At 35.7% G+C, this 20,299-nt stretch overlaps 1 protein-coding gene across 2 annotated transcripts in view; it reads right to left on the minus strand.

Annotated features, from left to right (window-relative positions):
- Nucleotides 1–20,299, minus strand: part of sugt1 (SGT1 homolog, MIS12 kinetochore complex assembly cochaperone) — an 86,029-nt gene that overhangs the window by 17,240 nt on the left and 48,490 nt on the right. The window contains exons 4-9 of one of the 2 annotated variants that reach the window (XM_016446630.1): nucleotides 12,987–13,056; nucleotides 11,698–11,768; nucleotides 10,854–10,907; nucleotides 10,187–10,215; nucleotides 9,897–9,919; nucleotides 9,667–9,763 (exon numbers count right to left, since the gene is read on the minus strand). In XM_016446630.1, coding sequence (XP_016302116.1) covers nucleotides 9,667–9,763; nucleotides 9,897–9,919; nucleotides 10,187–10,215; nucleotides 10,854–10,907; nucleotides 11,698–11,768; nucleotides 12,987–13,056 — 344 coding nt within the window. Of the gene's footprint in view, nucleotides 1–9,666; nucleotides 9,764–9,896; nucleotides 9,923–10,186; nucleotides 10,216–10,853; nucleotides 10,908–11,697; nucleotides 11,769–12,986; nucleotides 13,057–20,299 lie in introns of both variants that reach the window. The other variant, XM_016446625.1, reaches the window with a different exon arrangement.

A 20,299-nucleotide genomic window follows, 5' to 3' on the forward strand; every position in this document is an offset into this window, starting at 1 on the left:
TGTGAACAATATTTGAGAGAAATAGGCCTTTTGTGTACATAGAAAAAGTCTTAGATCTTTGAGTTCAGCTCATGAAAAATGGGGGCAAAAACAAAAGTGTTGCGTTTATAATTTTGTTCAGTGTATATATATATATTATACACACACATACACAATGAAAAACAAGTAGATAGAATAGAAAAAATAGAAAGCTAGGTTGTTGTTTTTTTAAATAAAAAAAATAAGATAAATATAAAGTAGAATTAAATTAGAATAGAAAGTGCTAGAGTTACAGGGTCAAATAAAGGTGGAACAGATGTGTTTTTAGTCGTTTCTTGAAGATGGCTAAGGACTCACCTGCTCGGATTGAGTTGGGCAGGTCATTCCACCAGGAAAATCAACCAAGAAACATACCTTTGGTACGTTTATACATTTTTTTTTTTTTATTAACTGTGATAGAAAAGAGAAGATTTGAACTAGGGCTGTCAATACATTAAAACTGTTATTTCTTAAATAATCACACACTTATAAAATAAAGCACACACCATTTATCTTGTTTAGCATCTAGCAAAGTAAACCATCAGATTCAAGGGTGATTCTCACAAAACTCTATTTTCTGTAGGCTTTTTTCAAGGTAAATTTCCCAAAAAAGGACACTTGGAGACTCCAAAAGGACACCAAATAACCAAATGATATAGGTGTTCATATAATTCCTAAATTATATGAACACCTATATTATTTGTCTTTGCATAAATACAATGTGCGATCAGAGCATCGAGAGTGCATATTTGCGCATCAATATAACGGACTCACACGTGCTTACCGTACGACTCCTGTACGTCACATCTTTATCCATCAAAACTTTACTAGCAAGATGCTGGTTTGCTTTATCCAGCCGAGAAACATAGTATGCTTATCATCTGGCCATACAGAGGTGGGATGTTTTGACGTTCCGTTCAGTCTGTATTTGCTTAGTGGTTCACTGGACTGAAAACTTTCCCTGAGTTTAGTGGCTTAAAATGATCTGATCACAAACAGAAAAGCAAAAACAGCTTAAAGGGTAGAATAGAATATTTATGCCTACCGGGGTTACAGGCAGTGCTCGAAGTGGGAAAAAAAGTGCCAGTATTCTCTTGTGCGATATTTTTAATAATATGCATAAAATATAACATAGGCCTAACATTATAATATAATATAATATAATATAATATAATATAATATATAACATATTATAATATAATATATAATACAATAAACAGATGGAAAATGGAAAATATCTAAATAAGTATAAAAATAATTGATGATATTTTCAGATTGCTTATTAGTACCACTGGATTTGCTGCTCACAGAGAGTGATGCTGGTGCTTTGACTCTGAGTAGTAAAGTTCTGGCAACATATGAGAAGTGCCGGTGTGCAAGAAAAAGCGGCGTTACGCTAAAGATTAAAATTTAGAAGCGTCAGTAAGCTACTAAATACCGGCTCACTGGTTACAGGTGCTTGGGCCATTGTAGATACTCAGTGTGATAGACTTCCAAGATCATCCACTGTAACGGCATGACATAAATTATGTTAATGACACAATTTCTCATGCAGTAATTTTTTGCGTTAAATTATTTTAAAGCATTAGGGATTTTGAATTCAATCGTATGCGTCAATGCTGACAGCCCTAATATGTATGCTTAGCAAATAGTTTCCTGAGCCAGTTCATGTGAGCACCACGTTTATCTCTGGTAAGCATATATGAAATGTATGTAGACTGGCTTCAAATATCAAATGATATGTAGATATGTAATTATAGTTTTGATAGATTATATCATGTACATTTGTTATTGCTATATTAGAGATGTATTAGAGAGTATGTGGCACACTGCAAACGAATGCAAAAGATTGTTAGAATACTCTAATAAATGTTAATAGCACATCATTGTATTTTTTTTCTGGTCTTTTTTAAACAGTGGCCATTTATAGGCATTGTCCACAAAGAAAGCATACTTAAAGTTTTAAGTTAAATGTTTTAAACATCTCAAACCTAAAGAAAGTGTACTCTAAATTAACGGAATTCTGCAGCAGACTTTCCATACAATAACTGTATTGCATCACAGAATAAATCCTAAGGAAATAATGTGGAGCATATTACTTTAACCTAAAAACATGTCAAAAAGTTAGTTGAAATGTGAGGGTTTGTTTTCATATTTCACTCTCCAGTTACACAATGCACTTCAGAATCAGAATAAGAAAGGCCTTTATTGCCAAGTGTTTACACACACAAGGAATTTGTCTTGGTGACAAGAGCTTCCAGTGCAAAGAAGCACTGGAAGCTTATACTTGTCACGAATCCGGTCCATGGACTTCCATTCAATCGCCACCAGAGGTGGATGTTGCATGTCATCCCGGACTACATATCCCATCATCCATTGCACTGATTGCACATAGCTGTAACCAATCTCACACTCACTATATTACACCCACTCAGATCCTTTTCAAAGTGCCGAGTATTGTTTGGCGTGTATCACTGCTATAGCTGATAGCTACCTTACGGAGCCTGCTTAGTTTTCCTAGCCTTATCTTAGTCTTGCCTTGTCTGTTTTCTCGTGTTCTGATCTTTGTCTTGTACCTGGATTATTCCTCTAGTCTCGCCCTGTTGGATTACGTTCGCCGTCGACTGACCCTCGCTTGTTTACTGGACTGCTCTTGTTTTGTCTTCTGTATACCTGTTTGCCATTGCCTGACCCTCGCCTGTTTTGACCACGCCCTTAATAAAGCTTGCAAATGGATCACGTCTTGTTTGCCCCGTAACAATACTTCAAAGTAATACATACTTCAAAGTATTTGACAAAGCCGATTACACCAGTTTAATGATGGGAGACAAGTACAATTAAATCTTACACACTTTTAGCTAAAGAGCTTATCTTTGCTGTATTGAGTTTGAGTTGGCTATCAGTTGCTGCATTGACATCTCTCCATCTCTTCTCAAATGTAAAAAAGAAATGTTGAATTCATGACAAAGATCTGATATTAAAAGATGACACTGGTGTGGAGGATGATGAGGATGTATTTACTGGTCTGCTGGAGGAGAGCTCACATGATATACTTGGTGTTGGAGTGTTGTTGTCCAAGACTCAGGAAAGTGTGTCTATGGCTGCGTTTACACTTGGCATTAATATGCGATCACCGTGATCTGATCAAGTCCGATCATCAGTCAATCAGGACACAGCGCGTTTACACTTGGCAACATCAAGTGACTTCTCTATCTGGACAACCGATCGGATCTCTTTTTCCTGCACAATATTTAAATATGTCTTCTGACAGTTCGGGAGAGAGGGTTCCGATCACAATGCTTCCTTGACTAACTCAGGACCAGGACACGCTGATCGGATAACATTCCGATCAGAAGCGCATTTACACTAGTCTTGTCAATGTGTATGTGGACAACATCCGGATACAGGTCGCATCTTAATGCCAATTGTAAACGCAGCCTATGGCACTTCCATAGCACACTTGATTAAATTCTTTAAAGCAGTAGTTTTCAAGCCTGTTCTGCCTTCCCCAGCACTGCACATTTTGTATGGCTCCTTTATCTGACACACCCACTTCAGGTCTTGCAGTCTCTACTGATGAGCTGATGAGTTGAATCAGGTGTGTTAGGTAAGGGGGACTATACATGCAATGCTGGGAGTGCTCAAGGACAGGTTTGAAAACATCTGCTTTAAAGGATTATTTACACAAAATTGAATAAAATTTTGTTCTTTTTATTTTCACTTTGATTTCACAAACAAATAAATAAAATATTTCTCCTGTGGAACAGAGAGATTTGCAGAATTGTTCTCTTTTACACAGATTGAAAGTCACTGTGTTTTATAAAGTAGTCCACCTATCCAATTATATTAAAAGTATTTCAGAGCTTCAGGACAGCATTATGTGATGAAAAAGACATCACATGCTTAAAATCTATCCCCTCTGCCATAGCACAAATTCAAATGAGTCAGGATTTATACACAATATAATTTGTTTTTTTTTAGATGTTTATTTTAAATTTATCGTCTGTTCAGATTTTTTGCTGAGCAGAAATTCATCTTTGACACTGGCATAAAAAATACATACCAATTACATCTTAACTGACAACTATACATCTAAGTACATACAGTACATACACAATCAAACTATATACTTCAACCTACCAAACATTTAGAAGTTTGTCTCGGCATCAAATGTGATTTTAAAATTGATTTCTTCATAATAAGCTTGTAATTCATTAAAATTATTTAAATTAAGGATGTCACAATATCAGATTTTTCATTACATGATTATAGAGGCCAAAATAATTCACAATAATAATATATTGTTACATCTATAGAAATCATTAAAAAATAAATGTTATCAAATTAATCTTTATAACAACAATTATACTTAATAGAGACTAAAATGCGAACCGTTTTTAGCATAGCACCAGTGATAGGTAATTTCAAAGCACTGCTTTGTAAAGCTTTGAAACCTTTGCAAATCATTTGTTTTGAACCATTGGTTTAAAGTGCAAATTAAACTGGCGCACTCACGCAATTTCAGTAAACAAGGCTTTTATACGTTACAGCGGTTTCAAAATGTTTCGAAATTTGAATTGGAGACCGATCTCAGTCAGTTATTCACATTTTTATATTATGAAAGGATTACAGAACATGAATTTTTTACTATAGCAATTTCAATAGTATTTTAGAAGAAAAGGCAGGTGGACCATGATTTTGGCTGAATATAAAGAACTTTTTTGTTCATGTTGTTGTTCATTCTTTTTTGCAGGATGGGACAGCGACATGTCCTGTATTTTACTTTTGGCCTACATTTTGCCACCTTCAGTTGTTTGGTTGGACCAAATCCACCAAGATAAGAAGCAGGGAGACAATAGATTATGGGCCAGATTTACTAACAGCTTGCGCCAGTGCAAACCCAGGATTTACTGAAGACGTGCAGTGAAAAGTTAGCGCTGAAAAGTCGTGGACACGGTCATTTATGCGGTATATGCATTTGTAGGAGTTTCCCTTTCAGATGTAAAATTTATGAGAGGAGAGAATATAAATTAACCACGCAACATGATTTACTATGGTTTGCAGTAGTGTTGGGCAATATGCTCCATAGTCATATCGTCAGCCTGTGAGACCGCCGATACACAATATTATCATGCTAATTTATTCAATTATTTACTTTCTTAGTTTCATAGCCGGAGAGTGAACCAACTCCAGGGTAAGACTAAAAGCATCCTAATGTTAGTGTAATCTATTAACTACACATTATATCTTTTTAGTCAAGTAGCATATGGATGTCATGTCATAAAATTAAAATTTTAATATGAATGAATTTGTATTTAACATAAAAAATAATTGTAAGTTACTAATTATAATGCTCATATTTCCTCAGTTATTCAAACAACAGCTACAGAAAACGAACAAAGAACATTTACATTATCAAAGAACATCACTGACTTCACTCTAGCGAGAATTTATGCACTTAAAAAAACAAACAAAAAAAAACACTCGTTATAATCAGTGAAGCTGTTCTTCACTGTAAGATGAATAATTCTCTAATACTTACATCGCACGTGTAACAGGGTCAAAAAGGTGTTTCCACTTGCTACACTCATTTTCATGTATGGTCCCTTTAATTGCACTCTACCTGCACACTCCACCCAGATAATGAACCAGTTCCGGTAGGGTCATTTAGACTTGCGCCTGCCGAGAGAGTGACTGGCTGCGGTGAGTGAGTGCTCCATGATAAAAGTTTATTGTATTAATTGTATAACCATCTTATGGATTAAAATTGATATATACGTGTGTTTAAATGAATATTGTATGATTTGTGTTCATGCTACATTATATTTGTGGTAACATCAAGTTTGTTCACCTTATTACAGAACATGCACGAGGGTGATTTGCAAATCTGATCACTGCTGTTTAATATGTTGTCAACAGGTACATATTTCTCAATTGTGTTGTTGTATAACTGTTTATATAAATGTTAGTATTTTAGATTCGTGCCAGCCGAGAGAGTGACTGGCTGCAAACATGCACGAGGGTGATTTGCAAATCTGATCACCACTGTTTAATGTGTTGTCAACAGAATAAAAGTCTGTCTTCAAGCGCGAATTGGTATCTATCCTGAGTTTTACACAACACAACGCAGAGACAACCCCGTTACACACGTATATCTGCACTTTATGATGAGAGAATTCGCGAGAGAGCAGAATTCAGTCAGCAAGCGCGCGCACTTAACAACAAAAATTTCAGCCGTGTTTCAGCCATGACTCATCTAAATGTCTCTGATTGACCACTGCATTCATAACCTCAATGGAATCATGTGTGATTGGTTATAAATGCGCAACACTGTAAAAAAGCGTAAAAATAAATATGATGGAACAAATAAACCCTAATATTAATTCGATAATACTAGCCTGATGATGATAATAATAATAATAATAATAGTAGTCTTGATATCGTCAAAAACATCTGACTATCATTGATACACGATACTATCGTCTATCGGCACAACCCTAGTTTGCAGTAGTCAGTTTACTGGTATTTGCATCATTATTTACTGACCAAAAAAAGCATGTCTTAACCACTTTGCACTTGACATGGCATTATCCTTTTAGCTAACTTATCAGTGTTGCAAAGATCTATAACCTGTAGGCTAGGCTGTCCCCTGTGACAGACTTTTTAAAATAAAATGCTCAAAAAGCAGTTCAGGAACACGTTGGTCAATGGAGAGTTTTATATACTGCAATACTGTAGGCCTTTTGCCCATGCTGGTAAGCCTTTTACCTCGAGTGTGGGGTAAAATACTCCCTTTGCCATCTCATTTTTATGATTTGTAGCCCCTAACCCACATTGTACTGCTCAAGGGCAATGGCTTTGTTTTATATCAATGAATAAATAAATTTTCATATACCATTTAATAGCTGAAAACCTTAAGATATGACCTCTGAACTCTGTTTTTCAATCAATACATTATAGCGAAAACAGCAATTCAAAAAGTGGAAAGAAGCAGGTTTTTGGACAAGCGACATGTTTACATTTTAGCATTTGATCATCTGCGATCAGACCATTTTAAGCCACTAAACTCTGGGAATGTTTTCAGCCAAAGGATCCAGTAAGCAAATGCATTCAAACAGCGAATACATCCAAAAGAGCGCTAATGGAGAGAAAGGTGATTTCATAAGAGATGGCAGAGAAAACAGGATTCATTTATTAGGTACGCGAGAGTCCATTATTATTATTGTGCAAGCACACCGTGTCTGTGTGCACTGACAGATAACTTTTTTGCACAAGCACATTTTAATATGCTCCCTAAGTTCAAAATTCATATCTGGCGAGTGTTTTATAATGGATGCTTGCTGGAGAAGCGTGTATTGGAGAAGTTTGTGAGGGTCAGCGGTGCACAGTAGTGGACTTATATGGACTTGGATTTCAGGTGTTCTTTTGGAGTCTTCAAAGTGTCCTTTTTGGAAAGACACCTAAATTTACTTTGCAGAAAATATATTTTTTTCTTATATTTAACTCAAATGTATTTTAAATCTCTCAAATCCTTGCCTTATTTTTTTCCCCCTTTTTGTTCCTGTACTACTATGAGTAATTCTGACTTTTGGACAATAAACTGTCCAGTGTCTGTTTTCAGACAAAACCAGGATTATGCCTGTAGACCAAAGGGCTCAAGAGCTGCAGCCATTTCATTTTGGGTACGTCCTTTTCAGCTTGGGGGGTACTGGTTAAGCTAGTTAAGGTGCACGTAAATATACCACAATGTCTTTTGAACTTCTAGATACAAGTTTGTTTCACAAATCAAGGAAAAATATGAACCAGAGGTTCTCAAGTTGTTTCAAGTTTTCATGTAATTTTTCTTCCACCTGATTATTTTGCAGAAATTTCTAGATATCACTTGTTAGTCATAAGCAAAGTTGAGAGCTTGTTGGTGTTGCTGTGTTGACATGACTTCCATCAACTTCTTGTGCAATTTGGTTAAAAGCACTACAGCCACACACATTCAGATAGGTCACGGATTAATGTAGGCATGACCTCCAGAACCGAAGCACTTTGAATGAAGCACTAAAACCAATACCACTTGTGGTTATGGACTACATATTTATACATTTACACATATATTTAAAAATTAAAACTTTAAACTTAAACTTTAAACAATATCAAATACTACAGAAATATGAAAATAAGCCTGAAGTTATGTACTCTCTCTAACCGGAAATGTCGCACACATTTTAAAACACAGCAGACTTGTTCAAAATATTGTGGATAGCTCAGTAAATTAAATTGAGGCTCTACAGTAGGACAGATTGCATGTTTGTTTCATAGGATAATGCACAGCTAAGGAAAGGAGGTCTTGATAATGTACTTCATCACATTCCACACTTCTCACTTTCTCCCAAAGCTAATGTCTTAAAGACGACATTGATCTGCCTCCCTCCGTCATTAATGCTGCACAGGCTGCTGAGTTAGCCAGATACCCCAGATAGTGACATATCTCACCTTCATCTCATTTGCAAACAAATTATTGCACAAAACTAATTTTCTGTTTATTAATTATTAATTCAATTAAGAAACAGATCACCCAAAAATGAAAAATTGCTGTTAATTTACTCACCTTCAGGCCATAGGTGAAACCATGACCCTTAGTGATTCATAAAATGCAAGTCAATGGCTACCGTCACTTTTAGAGTAAAAACAAAACAAAAAAACACAACATTGATAACTGCAGCTCCTGACAATATATTGAGGTCTTATGAAGTGAAACGATGAACCAGTTCACCAAATCAGACTGAACCATTTGAAATGGTTTGTGGCTCAAGCCAGCATTTAATCAAAGTTATTTAATCAAAACTCACTTTCGGATGTATCCAACAGTCACTCTCACTTGAAATGAGCCAATATAGCGGCATATTTGATACTATGATGCTGGCTTTTGCCAACTCATTCAGTGCTACACTCAGCAATACACTGAACTGAGGACCAAAGAACTGATGAGCTGCTGATATGAGCATGTGTAAAATGACCACTTGAATGAAGGGGCGGAATGAAAGTTTTTATGGTTTCTCACGATTTATGTAAAAATGACTGATCAAGACTAGTTTGATCACTTTATACGTGCTAGACATGTAAAACATGCCCAAACATAATTGGGTGCTTTACTAATATAATTGCATATACATTACGAAAAAAAATTTACCTACAAATTGGATGGCCTAAGGGTGAGTAAATTGACAGCAAATGTTCATTTTGTGGTGAACCATCTTTTAAATCCTCTTCAAGAGACATTTACATTTTTTTCTCTATTATCTAAATTAGGAGGATAAGATTGATTGAATGATTGATGGACAACTGATGTCATATTTTCTCACTCTCATTCCATTAATTTGGAATGTGTAATTCTATGCCACTGTGCTAGGCAATTCATTGAGTGTCGTTTTGAGTAAAAGGCACATTTGTCTCTCTCATCAGTGAGAGTTCCAGAGCAAAATCCTCCTGCCAGCCAACTGGTTATTTAATTGGTCTAAGTTTGAATGTTTTATTCATATGAATCATTTTATTTGTAGACCTTTTTTCAACATTTAGTACTTCAAAGTAATCTCTGTCAGTGCTAAAAACATGATGAATACATTAGTGACACGAAGAAAAGACAAGAAGGAACATTACCTCCCTTTCACCAAAGATGACAGTTACATCCTCCTTCTTGGCATTTTTTACCATGATGGTCACTACAACTTGAGACTCTGTCTGGTACCAGTCATGTCTGAAGTGGAGTAGGTACTTAAGTGTGACATGATTTTAGCTTTTCTTATTGTATTGGATCATAATTAGTGTAACAAACAAAAGTTGAAGAGTAAGTGGGTTTAAAATAAAACAAGCATCACCACCACACTTACTTGACAAACAGGGTTGTAGATTGCTTCTGTTTAAAAGTAGTAATTTGTTTGTGCATTCCAGTGAAACCAAGGAGAAAAACACAAGACAGACAGGATCATTGTTCACTACAAATAGTTAGTGCTTCTCTTCCCTCATGTTACTAAGGACTCTATTTAATGAAATACAATGAACAACAGCACGACACAAATGGTCAATTATAAGATTAAAACGAAGCAAGAAAAATAAAGTTCTTACAAACTGTTCTTTAAGAATTCAGTTAAACACAGGAAAAGATGGCAAACATGCTTACCGAATCTGAGGTTTGGTTTGGAATGTGTGCTGAAAATTCAGAGAACAAGAAGGTATTAGTTCAAGCAAAACATGCACACAAAAAATACACTTCATATTGACTACTTTAATATAGGGGAGAAAAAGTCCTATCAGATGTAAGCATATGACACATGGGTGGACACACACACAAAATTAAAAAAAAATAGCATGCAAAGATTAATATGAAATTGAAACTGTGTTCACAATGGTAGTATAGTTCAATTAGTAGTAATAATGTCTTTATGAATAATTTAATATTATTTTAATTATACTCACTATATGATATTATATTTTAATTTCTATTATTTTTCCCATCTCTGAAAATCTAAATTTTAAAATTACTGTGTTTTCTATGACCATGGGAAATCAGTTGATTTAACAGCATACACCAAGCTATAGATGGTTGCTGCTAATTAAAGAACACTTACAAATATTGTATTACTTAGCTATAAGGAATCTTCTGAGAACACTCACAAATCCACCTTATATGTGAATGTATTGCTAAATTTTTGAGTGTTAAGCATTGTACCCTGAATTTTTTTTCTGTAGTGAACTGCAATGCACTGATTTTAATTTTAGTGAAAGCTTTCTTAATAGTCAATCAAAAATTGTGTCATAGATGAAGTGCTTGGTGAATTTACACATACTTGCCATTTTATTCTCACAGTGCTGGATCCATGTTTGAAATCCTTCAATAGAGCCTTTATAAAACAAATACATATCAAAATGCAATACTTTACATGCAAATTTAATGAATCACATTAGGTGAAATGACAGAACTACAATTCATTCCCATTGTGGCATATTTTACACAACATATAATTCAAATTTGTGTATAATTCTAAGGTGACATCACACTAGATGATTTTACAGCCTGTGGGCATGGCAACATCTCTTTGGAGACATGATCACAGCCATAGTGACTCAACTCCTTGCTTAAATAATTATTCAGTCAACAAGAAATCTACTTCCATTCTGTTTGAAAATATAAGCAGCAGCCGGTGACTGAAAGACCAAAGAGCTTCTGAAGCTTTGACCAGCGGGTGTCCTGCTTGTGCCTGGTTCTTTTCCATTTAATGATATAATAATAATGATGGGATGTTCACAAACAGTATACCACTGCAAAGGTATTTCAAACTTCTATTTAACCCCAAACAAGAATGAAAAAGAACTTTGACTTGAGTATAATGGGGCCTTAAAGAATGCCAGGCCTAAACCACAAATTACATTTATTATTAATTACAGAACATTAAAAATATTAAATTTGCTTTGAAGAAAACAATATTATAATATGAACTATAATAAATGCCACATTTTGCCACGTCTTTTATATATCTCTACGGTTGACGCTTTATTTTGATGCCATAATATATAGACTCATATTGCCCAGTCTTACCCTTAACCACAATAAAGTAATTCTGAATCATGTAGTGTCACGCCGCCTTTGAACTGTACACATTTAGGCACATACATGAACTCAGTGACACTCACAATCAAGCTCTTTTCCAGTTGTGAGGGCCTCATGAGCAGTAATGAAGTTATGTAGGTGATACTCTGCAATTCTTCAAAAAGAATAACAAAAACACATTAGGACTTGTATTAATAGTTTTCCTTTGCCTTTCTTTCTCTCTCTCTTTTTCTCTCTGTAACATATAATGCGCACATCAACCCGATCACTTTATTTAGCGTTCATGTAAACACTACATTCAGATTCATTAATCAACGTTTATCTGTGTGTTGCATATTTTATGGAGGACAGCTTCCAGAACCTAAGAGTACAATGCCAGCAGCATGATTTGTCTGAACTACAGAAAAGGGAGTCTTTTTTTCACATTTTCTTATGTATTAATTTTTATTATGTAATAAAGAGGAAGGAGTACAATATTAGGCATTTTGGAATATTATAAGTTATTTTATGTTGGATATTAAAAGTTATATCTGTTTGTTGATGGAAATTGTGGACAATTTGTGCACTAAAACATTTATTTTGTTCATTGTGACACTTTTACACTAGTCTACACTGCACCAACAGACACCAACCATTGGCAATAGACACGATTGTCGAATCAGTGTTACCCGTAAGTCCATTTGTTTTCACAGACTGAACACATTCAATTGCCATTTGTTGGGTCATGACATGTCTAAGCAGTGTGGTATGATTTTTTTTCAACAAACTCAGACACAATCTGGTTAGTGACGTGATTGGTCAGTATCTGTCAGTACAGTAAGAACTAGCCTTTAGGGTAAAATGTCCCTCAAGATTTAAGGCAGAAAGCCACCAGAGGCATGTTTTGCCGGTGTTTTACATTTTTTTAATTTCATAATTATTGGAATGCATGTGATGAATGCATGCGATTAATAATGAAATGGATCAGATGCACATTTCAAATTTTTAATTTTTCTTTATTCATCATAGCCTATTGAGTGGAATCATTCAATCTGAATTTTTTCCCCTTTGTCCTATAAGAAATACTCTTCTTAAATGGGCATTTTCTCGTAAATTCTCATGTTACCTATTACTAAATTTAACACAGTACCTTTCTGTTCTGATTTTCTATGTGGCAACATTCTTATGTTCAATTTTGACAACACTAAGGTGATCTATGCTGTCGCTCTTTTGCCCCACATCTGATTACAATGGTCTCACTGTTACAACAGTACATTTTAAGGGAATTTCATCAACAGAATGCATAGCACGTCAATGACTTCTTATTGATGCTGGGATATAGAAATTTACAGGTCTGTGTTTTATGTGAGGAAACACTGTATTGTGAACTTACCCTATTCTTAAGAAGGCAAGCACCAGACCTGGCTGCAGCTGGTGGGCTTTCTTAGCATCTTCAATTGCTTCTAAAACACAAAAAGGTGTTTCATAATTTGATTTACATATTTCACCCTTAAAAAAAAAGAACAAAAAAAAAACAAAACAAAACTATCTATAGTCTTAAAGAAACGGCATACCCAAACAGATACAATTCATGAAGCCTTTGGACTTCAAGCATAATTGATGCAAAATTAATCATCATAAAACATTATCACATTCCAGCAAGAGGTGCTTAAACTGCTAGCTTAACTTAACTTAGCATCAAACCATGTTTTGCTCCAAAATTAAACTATACAACATCAGTCGAGTGTTTAAAATAATCTTCTGTAATCCGATCGTGACTAATAATCATAGAATAAAATAGAAACTATATTATTTTATACTACAGGGCTGTTGAACGCATGAATCTGACTGGTTGATAATCGTTTAAAGGTGCGCAATGATTTTTTTGGAAACGCATGGCAAAAGTAGTTCAAGGCAGGTCTTGACCGACCGCATTACAGTTACATATGATTGAGCCAAATTATTTCAGTTATTTCAAAGGTCCTTAGGTCCACCTTAAAACAGTAAAAGAGCCTAAACAAATAAACCAAGCCAATAAATACATAAAAAAAACCCCAGATAAAAATGACAAACTATTTCCTTGTGTTTTCTCCTCCATAAAATTGTTTCATTATTGACAGAAAGCATGCTTTCCTTCTCCCACTCGCTCTCCCATACAAAATCACACACACAGAGTACAGACATTCGCACACATGGAAACATACACGCACACGAACTTGCTGTCAGTGTCCCATGACTTTATAAATAAAACAGTTGAAAAGCTACATGACAATGTTTAGTAGAAAGGTGGTAAGTAACATTGCTGTTCTTGAAACAGTTAAACTTAAAGTTTCATTATTAGTAGAGATGCTGTTGCCAAACACTGTTGAGACTCACAGACTCAGGTAATTCGCACAGGTTATGTCGATTAGCATTCCATTATAAATATACTGTATTCTTATGGAAATACAAGAGATGGCTTGAAGAACACAGATAACCCATATATTGTCACAATAGTGTGTTTGTCTTCATGTTTCAGTCAAATGTCCCAATCTGCTTTTTATTTAGCTACTGTGATAGCTGGATGTTTTTGTCCGTATTAGGAATTTGCTGAATTTGCATAGTAAGTTTACGACTTCCATGAGTCTTACTTGTGGACTTTCTACAAAAGGCCACCCTCCAGCTTCCAGTATATGCAACAGACACTACCATAATGCTCAAATTGCCTCATTTTGGGTAAACGTTTAGTAAAGAACTCGGTTTAGTAAAATACTCTAATGCAAAGAGTACATGAGTTTTTTCTCAGTGAATGCATAAGAAGCTTGTATTTCATATTAAAGGGGTCATATGATGCAATTTCAAATTTTCCTTTCTCTTTGGAGTGTTACAAGCTGTTCGTGCATAGATAAGATCCCTAAAGTTGCAAAGACTAAAGTCTCAAACCCAAAGAGATATTCTTTATAAAAGTTAAGACTTGTCCACGCCCTCCTAAAACACCTCGTTTAAACATGCCCCCACATGTCTACGTCACTGTGTGGGAAGATTTGCATAACACCGCCCAAATGTTCACGCAAAGAAAGGCGGCGTAACTTTTATTCTCGCTGTAGTATTGTTGCACATGTGGTTGCCGCAAGCCCGCCGGCCACGCCGTTCCTCACTCAAGCCTGCCGGCCTCCGCTTACTCAAGCCCGTCGTGTGTGACGCTGTGTGTTTCGTTGTGAAAACGAAACTACTTTGTTTGGCCTTCCAAAAGAGGATGATAACTGACGATTCAGACGCGAGTTTTGAGCAGTGTAGAGCAGTGCTTGTTGTCTGTCGTTTCTCTGATCACAAATGCAGACATGGTTTTATGTTTACGCGGCGCGATACGCAACGCGTAAAAAGACAGTATAAGTCATTATAATCAGTAATTATGTCCCCACTGGATGCAACAAATGCCTCGTTTGTAATGGGATTTATTGGTGTTGTCTCATCACGCTGGTAGGTACACGGCATCACAGTATGGTAAGGGGCGTAACATTTCCGTCACACGCTTGAGGTATTCAGCCAATCACAACGCACTGGATAGCTGGCCAATCAGCATACACCTCGCTTTTCAGATCGATGAGCTTTGTAAAACTCGACGCGTTTCAGAAAGGCGGGGCATAGAGGAGAAACAACAATGTACAGTATGTGGAAAATGTGTTTTTTTAACCTTAAACCGCATAAACATTGCATTACACCAAATACACAACAATGTTCTTTTTAGCAAGGTCATATGACCCCTTTAAATGCATAGACTCAATGAAGAAATTACTGTCACTTTCTCCCAAGGTTTTTTTTCCTCCATTTCAGTCACGATGGAATTTTGATTCTTTGCTACTGTCGCGTTTGGCTTGCTTAGTTGGGGACACGATTTCTGGCAATATTGATGACTTGACTGCACGGACACTATAGAGAATTACGTCACAATCTTTTCACGTCGCATTGCATTTCGAAAGGCGTATATTAGCAGGATACGCTATCCATTCCCATGTTTACTTCTCATTCTCTATAAGGATAACTGCTTATCTTTTGTTTTGTTAGTTAAACAATCATTCATTCTTCACTGTATCGTTTGCAGGGAAGACAAGCTATTTTAACGCACTGCATGATAATTAGATTTTTCTCTTAGGTTTTGAAGAATTTGGTTTACAATGTTTACCTGATTAGTGTGAAAACAGTGTCGCCCGCTGGACGCTCGCTGCTGCTTCAGCCATCATATGGTAGATTATCCAAATAAAAGTGTGTTCAACAAGCTGACAGAAGTCGATCCATTTCTTTGTTGGAAACTTTTAAATGACAAATTATAATTGTTGTCATTATAAATATTCATTTTTCCATGGCCACAGAGGAGAATCATCAGAGATTGTGGGTCACATTCAGCGAACAGTCACGAACTCACTGTACTTTTTATATTTATTTCAACAAATGACAAGCAAAATCAAATCCCTAGGAGCTTGTGAAAAGTTTTGTAGCATTTTCAAATGCTGGTTTAATGTACTAAGACAGTGATGCTAAAAGACATGCAGACGAGCCAGAATATTAACGCGACATGTTTAAACGTTAAAGCGTTTCCCTCTCTTTAGAAAACTGTAATCTAGAAAGCGCTTATAGATTAAGACAGTCATATCTAAAGTTCATATTTTGGGCTCATCTGTTTTTCTGCACATATTATGCTTTATTAGTAAGATGTGTGTACCGTCTCGGTGCATTAAGCGCGTTCCTTATATGAGCGGAAAATACTTAACGTGTAAATAAACGCGTTGCGTTCACATTTTGATCTTATATGCATATCTGCACATAGAATATGCTTTACAATATTGTCTTTATCACCGTCTTGGTACATTAAGCCACTTTAAGCAATTTAGAAATTCCCCTGTTGAAGTTCTGCTAATTCACAAGCCTAGCAAGTGTGAGAATCATGCTCGCAAAGAAGGTAATGTTAACTATTAAACCAACAAAATCAAAACTTTCAACAACACACAGCAATGTGATTCTTTTATTGAGTGAGAGTCAGTGGGTTTAATCAGTGACATTAACAGATTTACTATTCGGCGTCTTCTCCGCGACCTCCTTCCCTTGTTGTTTTAAATGCTTTATTAGTAAGATGTGTGTACCGTCTCGGTGCATTAAGCGCGTTCCTTATATGAGCGGAAAATACTTAACGTGTAAATAAACGCGTTGCGTTCACATTTTGATCTTATATGCATATCTGCACATAGAATATGCTTTACAATATTGTCTTTATCACCGTCTTGGTACATTAAGCCACTTTAAGCATTTTAGAAAGTCCCCTGTTCAAGTTCTGCTAATCCACAAGCCTAGTGAGAGTCATGCTCGCAAAGAAGGTAATGTTAACTATTAAACCAACAAAATCAAAACTTTCAACAACACACAGCAATGTGATTCTTTTATTGAGTGAGAGTCAGTGGGTTTAATCAGTGACATTAACAGATTTACTATTCGGTGTCTTCTCCGTGACCTCCTTCCCTTGTTGTTTTAACACATAGAAAAGGCAAAAAAACATATTGCATTGTCCAGTTTTCTCTCAGAACGATGATCTGAGTTACTATTGCAATTCTCGATGCCGTATGAATGACATAGCCTACACTGGTGACATTTTTCACAATCACGACACAAAATCAAATACTGCCCTAAACTCAATAGCGGAAAGGCAGCGCTATCCTGCAAGTATGGCGGATAAACAAAGCAGTTTCCCAGAACTCAACGCGGCGTTACGTCACATTCTAATTCTTTATTTGAAGAGAACTGAACTGAGCTGGATGATGACATCACTGAATCAACGATGAACCGACTTCAACTGACTGTTTCTAATGTCCTTTTGCATTATCAGCATGTTTTTTTCGGTTTAACACTGTAAAGCTGCTTTGACAATCTGTATTGTGTAATACAGATTGTATTGTGTACTGATTTACTTCAGTAAAAGAAACCTCAAGACGTTAAGTCATCGTTTACTCACCCTTGTGTTGTTCTAATGCCGTTTGCCCTTCTTTCTTTTTACGGACCACAAAAAGAGATTTTTGTTTTTTAAATGTCCGACACGTGCTTGTCCATATAATGGCAGTCTGTGGCGATCAAGCTTTTAAAAAAGACGTAAAAGTATCTCAGATTGGTCCCATAGGACACGTGCCGTTTATTCTAAGTGTTCTGTGGGTATACGATAGGGTCTAGTAAGAAACAAAATGAAATGTAACATTATTTAACCCTTTAAGCCCTGAGGGCATTTTTGCCTCACTGAAGCTGATGTCTTTTTTTGAGTGACATACAAAAAAAATATGACTCATAACTCGAAGACTGTAGCAAGGAGAGTCAAAAGGTTGGTATCATTTGATAGGAAACTTTCTGTACTTTCAGAGGAATATTTGTTCATTTGGACATTCTCCTGCTGAGAAATAGCTGATAAAAATGTAAGATTTGAGTGCTCAAGAGAAAATGTTCATATCTGTCTTATTTGACATTCAATATCTCAGGACATAAATAAGGTAGGAGGAAAATTCTTTTTTGATGATGTTCCCAAGCACGTTAGCTTTTTCTGTTTCAAATTTTGTGGTGATAGCATAATGTATCCAAAAGTTACAGTATTTTGTAACAAAATAGACCTTTTTGTTTAGTTCTTGACTCTTTGAAGAAATTTTAAAAACTGTTGTTTTTTGAGTGCCATACACAAAAATAATGACTCATAACTCCAAGACCGTAGCAAGGAGAGTTACAAGGTAGGCATCGTTTGATAGAAATCTTTCTATATTTTTAGGGGAAAAAATCTTTGCATTTGAATGTTCTCACGTTGAGAAATAGGTGATAAAATGTAAGAAAAATTAGTGTGGTTAAGGGAAATTTTTCAAATTCTTATTTGATGTTATATATATCATGAAATAAATAAGAATAAGAAAATAATTTTTTTGGAGATGTTCCCCAACATATGTGCTGTATGTGAATTAAATTTTGTGGTGATATCATGAAGTAAGCAAAAGTTACAGCATTTGGAACCAAGGTAGCCTTTCTCTTAGCCCTTTACAGTTTTGAAATTGTTGTTTTGAATTTGAAGTAATGCCTCACTCAAGTTTAGTCAAAGCCCCAAATATTATATAATTATACTTGTTTTATTCCACTCGATGAGACCTTTCAAATGACATATGACACATGACTATCTGAGCTGTATGATGTTTCTGACATATTAGAGTACATGGCACAAAAAACATTTTTCATAAATTATGAAAACATTTTTTTCTATTTATCCGCAAATAACTCAACACTATTTAGGAGTTGATCAAAGTGGCTACATGCATTGTAAAGGTCAGGCTCCCAGCGTTCAAATGACACCTATTTTGTGTTGATCAACGCAGATATTTTGAAAATTATGATTAATATTATTTTTCTTATTTACACACGAAAGAAGCAATGGATTGTTTGGTTTTGGTTTTGATTTTGGACTCATTTCAATCGTGAGAATCTGCTGTAAATAATGGTATGCCATTTGGAGTTGTATGTGTTATAATTCGATGACCAATATCTTTAGATCTAAAAGACAGATTATGATATGTTTTGGGCTCATTTTAATCAGGAGAATTTTTTTGAAAATAATGTCCTGCGATTTTACACGAACTATGTATGTTTCATGAAGTTATGAGTGAAAACGTAACCTATTTTTTCTTAATTTAATGGTTTCATGTGTGTGATAACATTATAAGTGATATATTTAGATCAAATGAACGAATTATGATGAATTTGGGCTCCTTTTAATCGGGAGAATTTTCTGAAAATAATGCTGTGCGGTTTTTCAAGATCTATGCATGTTTCGTGAAGTTACCAGCTAAAACGCTAGAATACTGCAACCTCTTTTTTTTTGCTAAGCTAAATGACCCATATTTTGTGTTGATCACTGCAGTGATTTTGAAAAATATTATTATTTTTTTCTTCGCTAGGGGGCGCCCACCGGCGGTACACTCCGGTTTAGAGGAACTAGGCAGCACTGGTTAGGAGTTGATCAAAATGGTTGGATGCATTCGAAAGCTGAATTTCTCTAAGCTTTAAAATGATACCTAATTATTTAAAAAAAGTGATACAAAAGATAAAATACACAGAAATATTCTAGGTTTAACATTCTGCTTGTCAAGTTTTCAATGGAGCATTGGGTGTAATGGTACATATTGGTACCAATGGTACATATTGCATTACATAGCAGACTGTCGTCACTCAATGGCTGGATGTCTAAGTTGTGCCCGCAGAATAACATGGGTTTCATAGATAATTGGTTGAGTTTTTAGGGCAGACCTGACCTGTTGAAAAGAGATGGTCTTCATCCCTCCTGGGGAGGTGCCGCTCTTCTCTCTAGAAATATGGCACATAGTCTTAGAATTTGTACTTGACTAACTGGGGCCCAGGTCAGGAAGCAGACAGACTGGCTAAACCGACGTCTGCTAGCTGCCTCACGTCACAGAAATCAGTTCATTCTCAGCACATAGAGACCCTTTCACCTAGATATCAGACTAGTGTCTGTTCCCCGAACTAGAAAATACAAAAAACGTCCAAATCAATTCAATCAGGAAGCAGACAGACCGGCTATACCGACCATCTGCTAGTCGCCTCACGTCACAGAAATCAGTTAATTCTCTGCACATAGAAACTCTTTCACCTAGATATCACACTATAGAGACTGTGTCTGTTCCCTGAACTAGAAAATACAAA

Source organism: Sinocyclocheilus anshuiensis, unplaced genomic scaffold (genome assembly GCF_001515605.1).
Source record: "Sinocyclocheilus anshuiensis isolate Anshui unplaced genomic scaffold, SAMN03320099.WGS_v1.1 scaffold89, whole genome shotgun sequence".
Lineage (NCBI taxonomy): Eukaryota > Metazoa > Chordata > Actinopteri > Cypriniformes > Cyprinidae > Sinocyclocheilus > Sinocyclocheilus anshuiensis.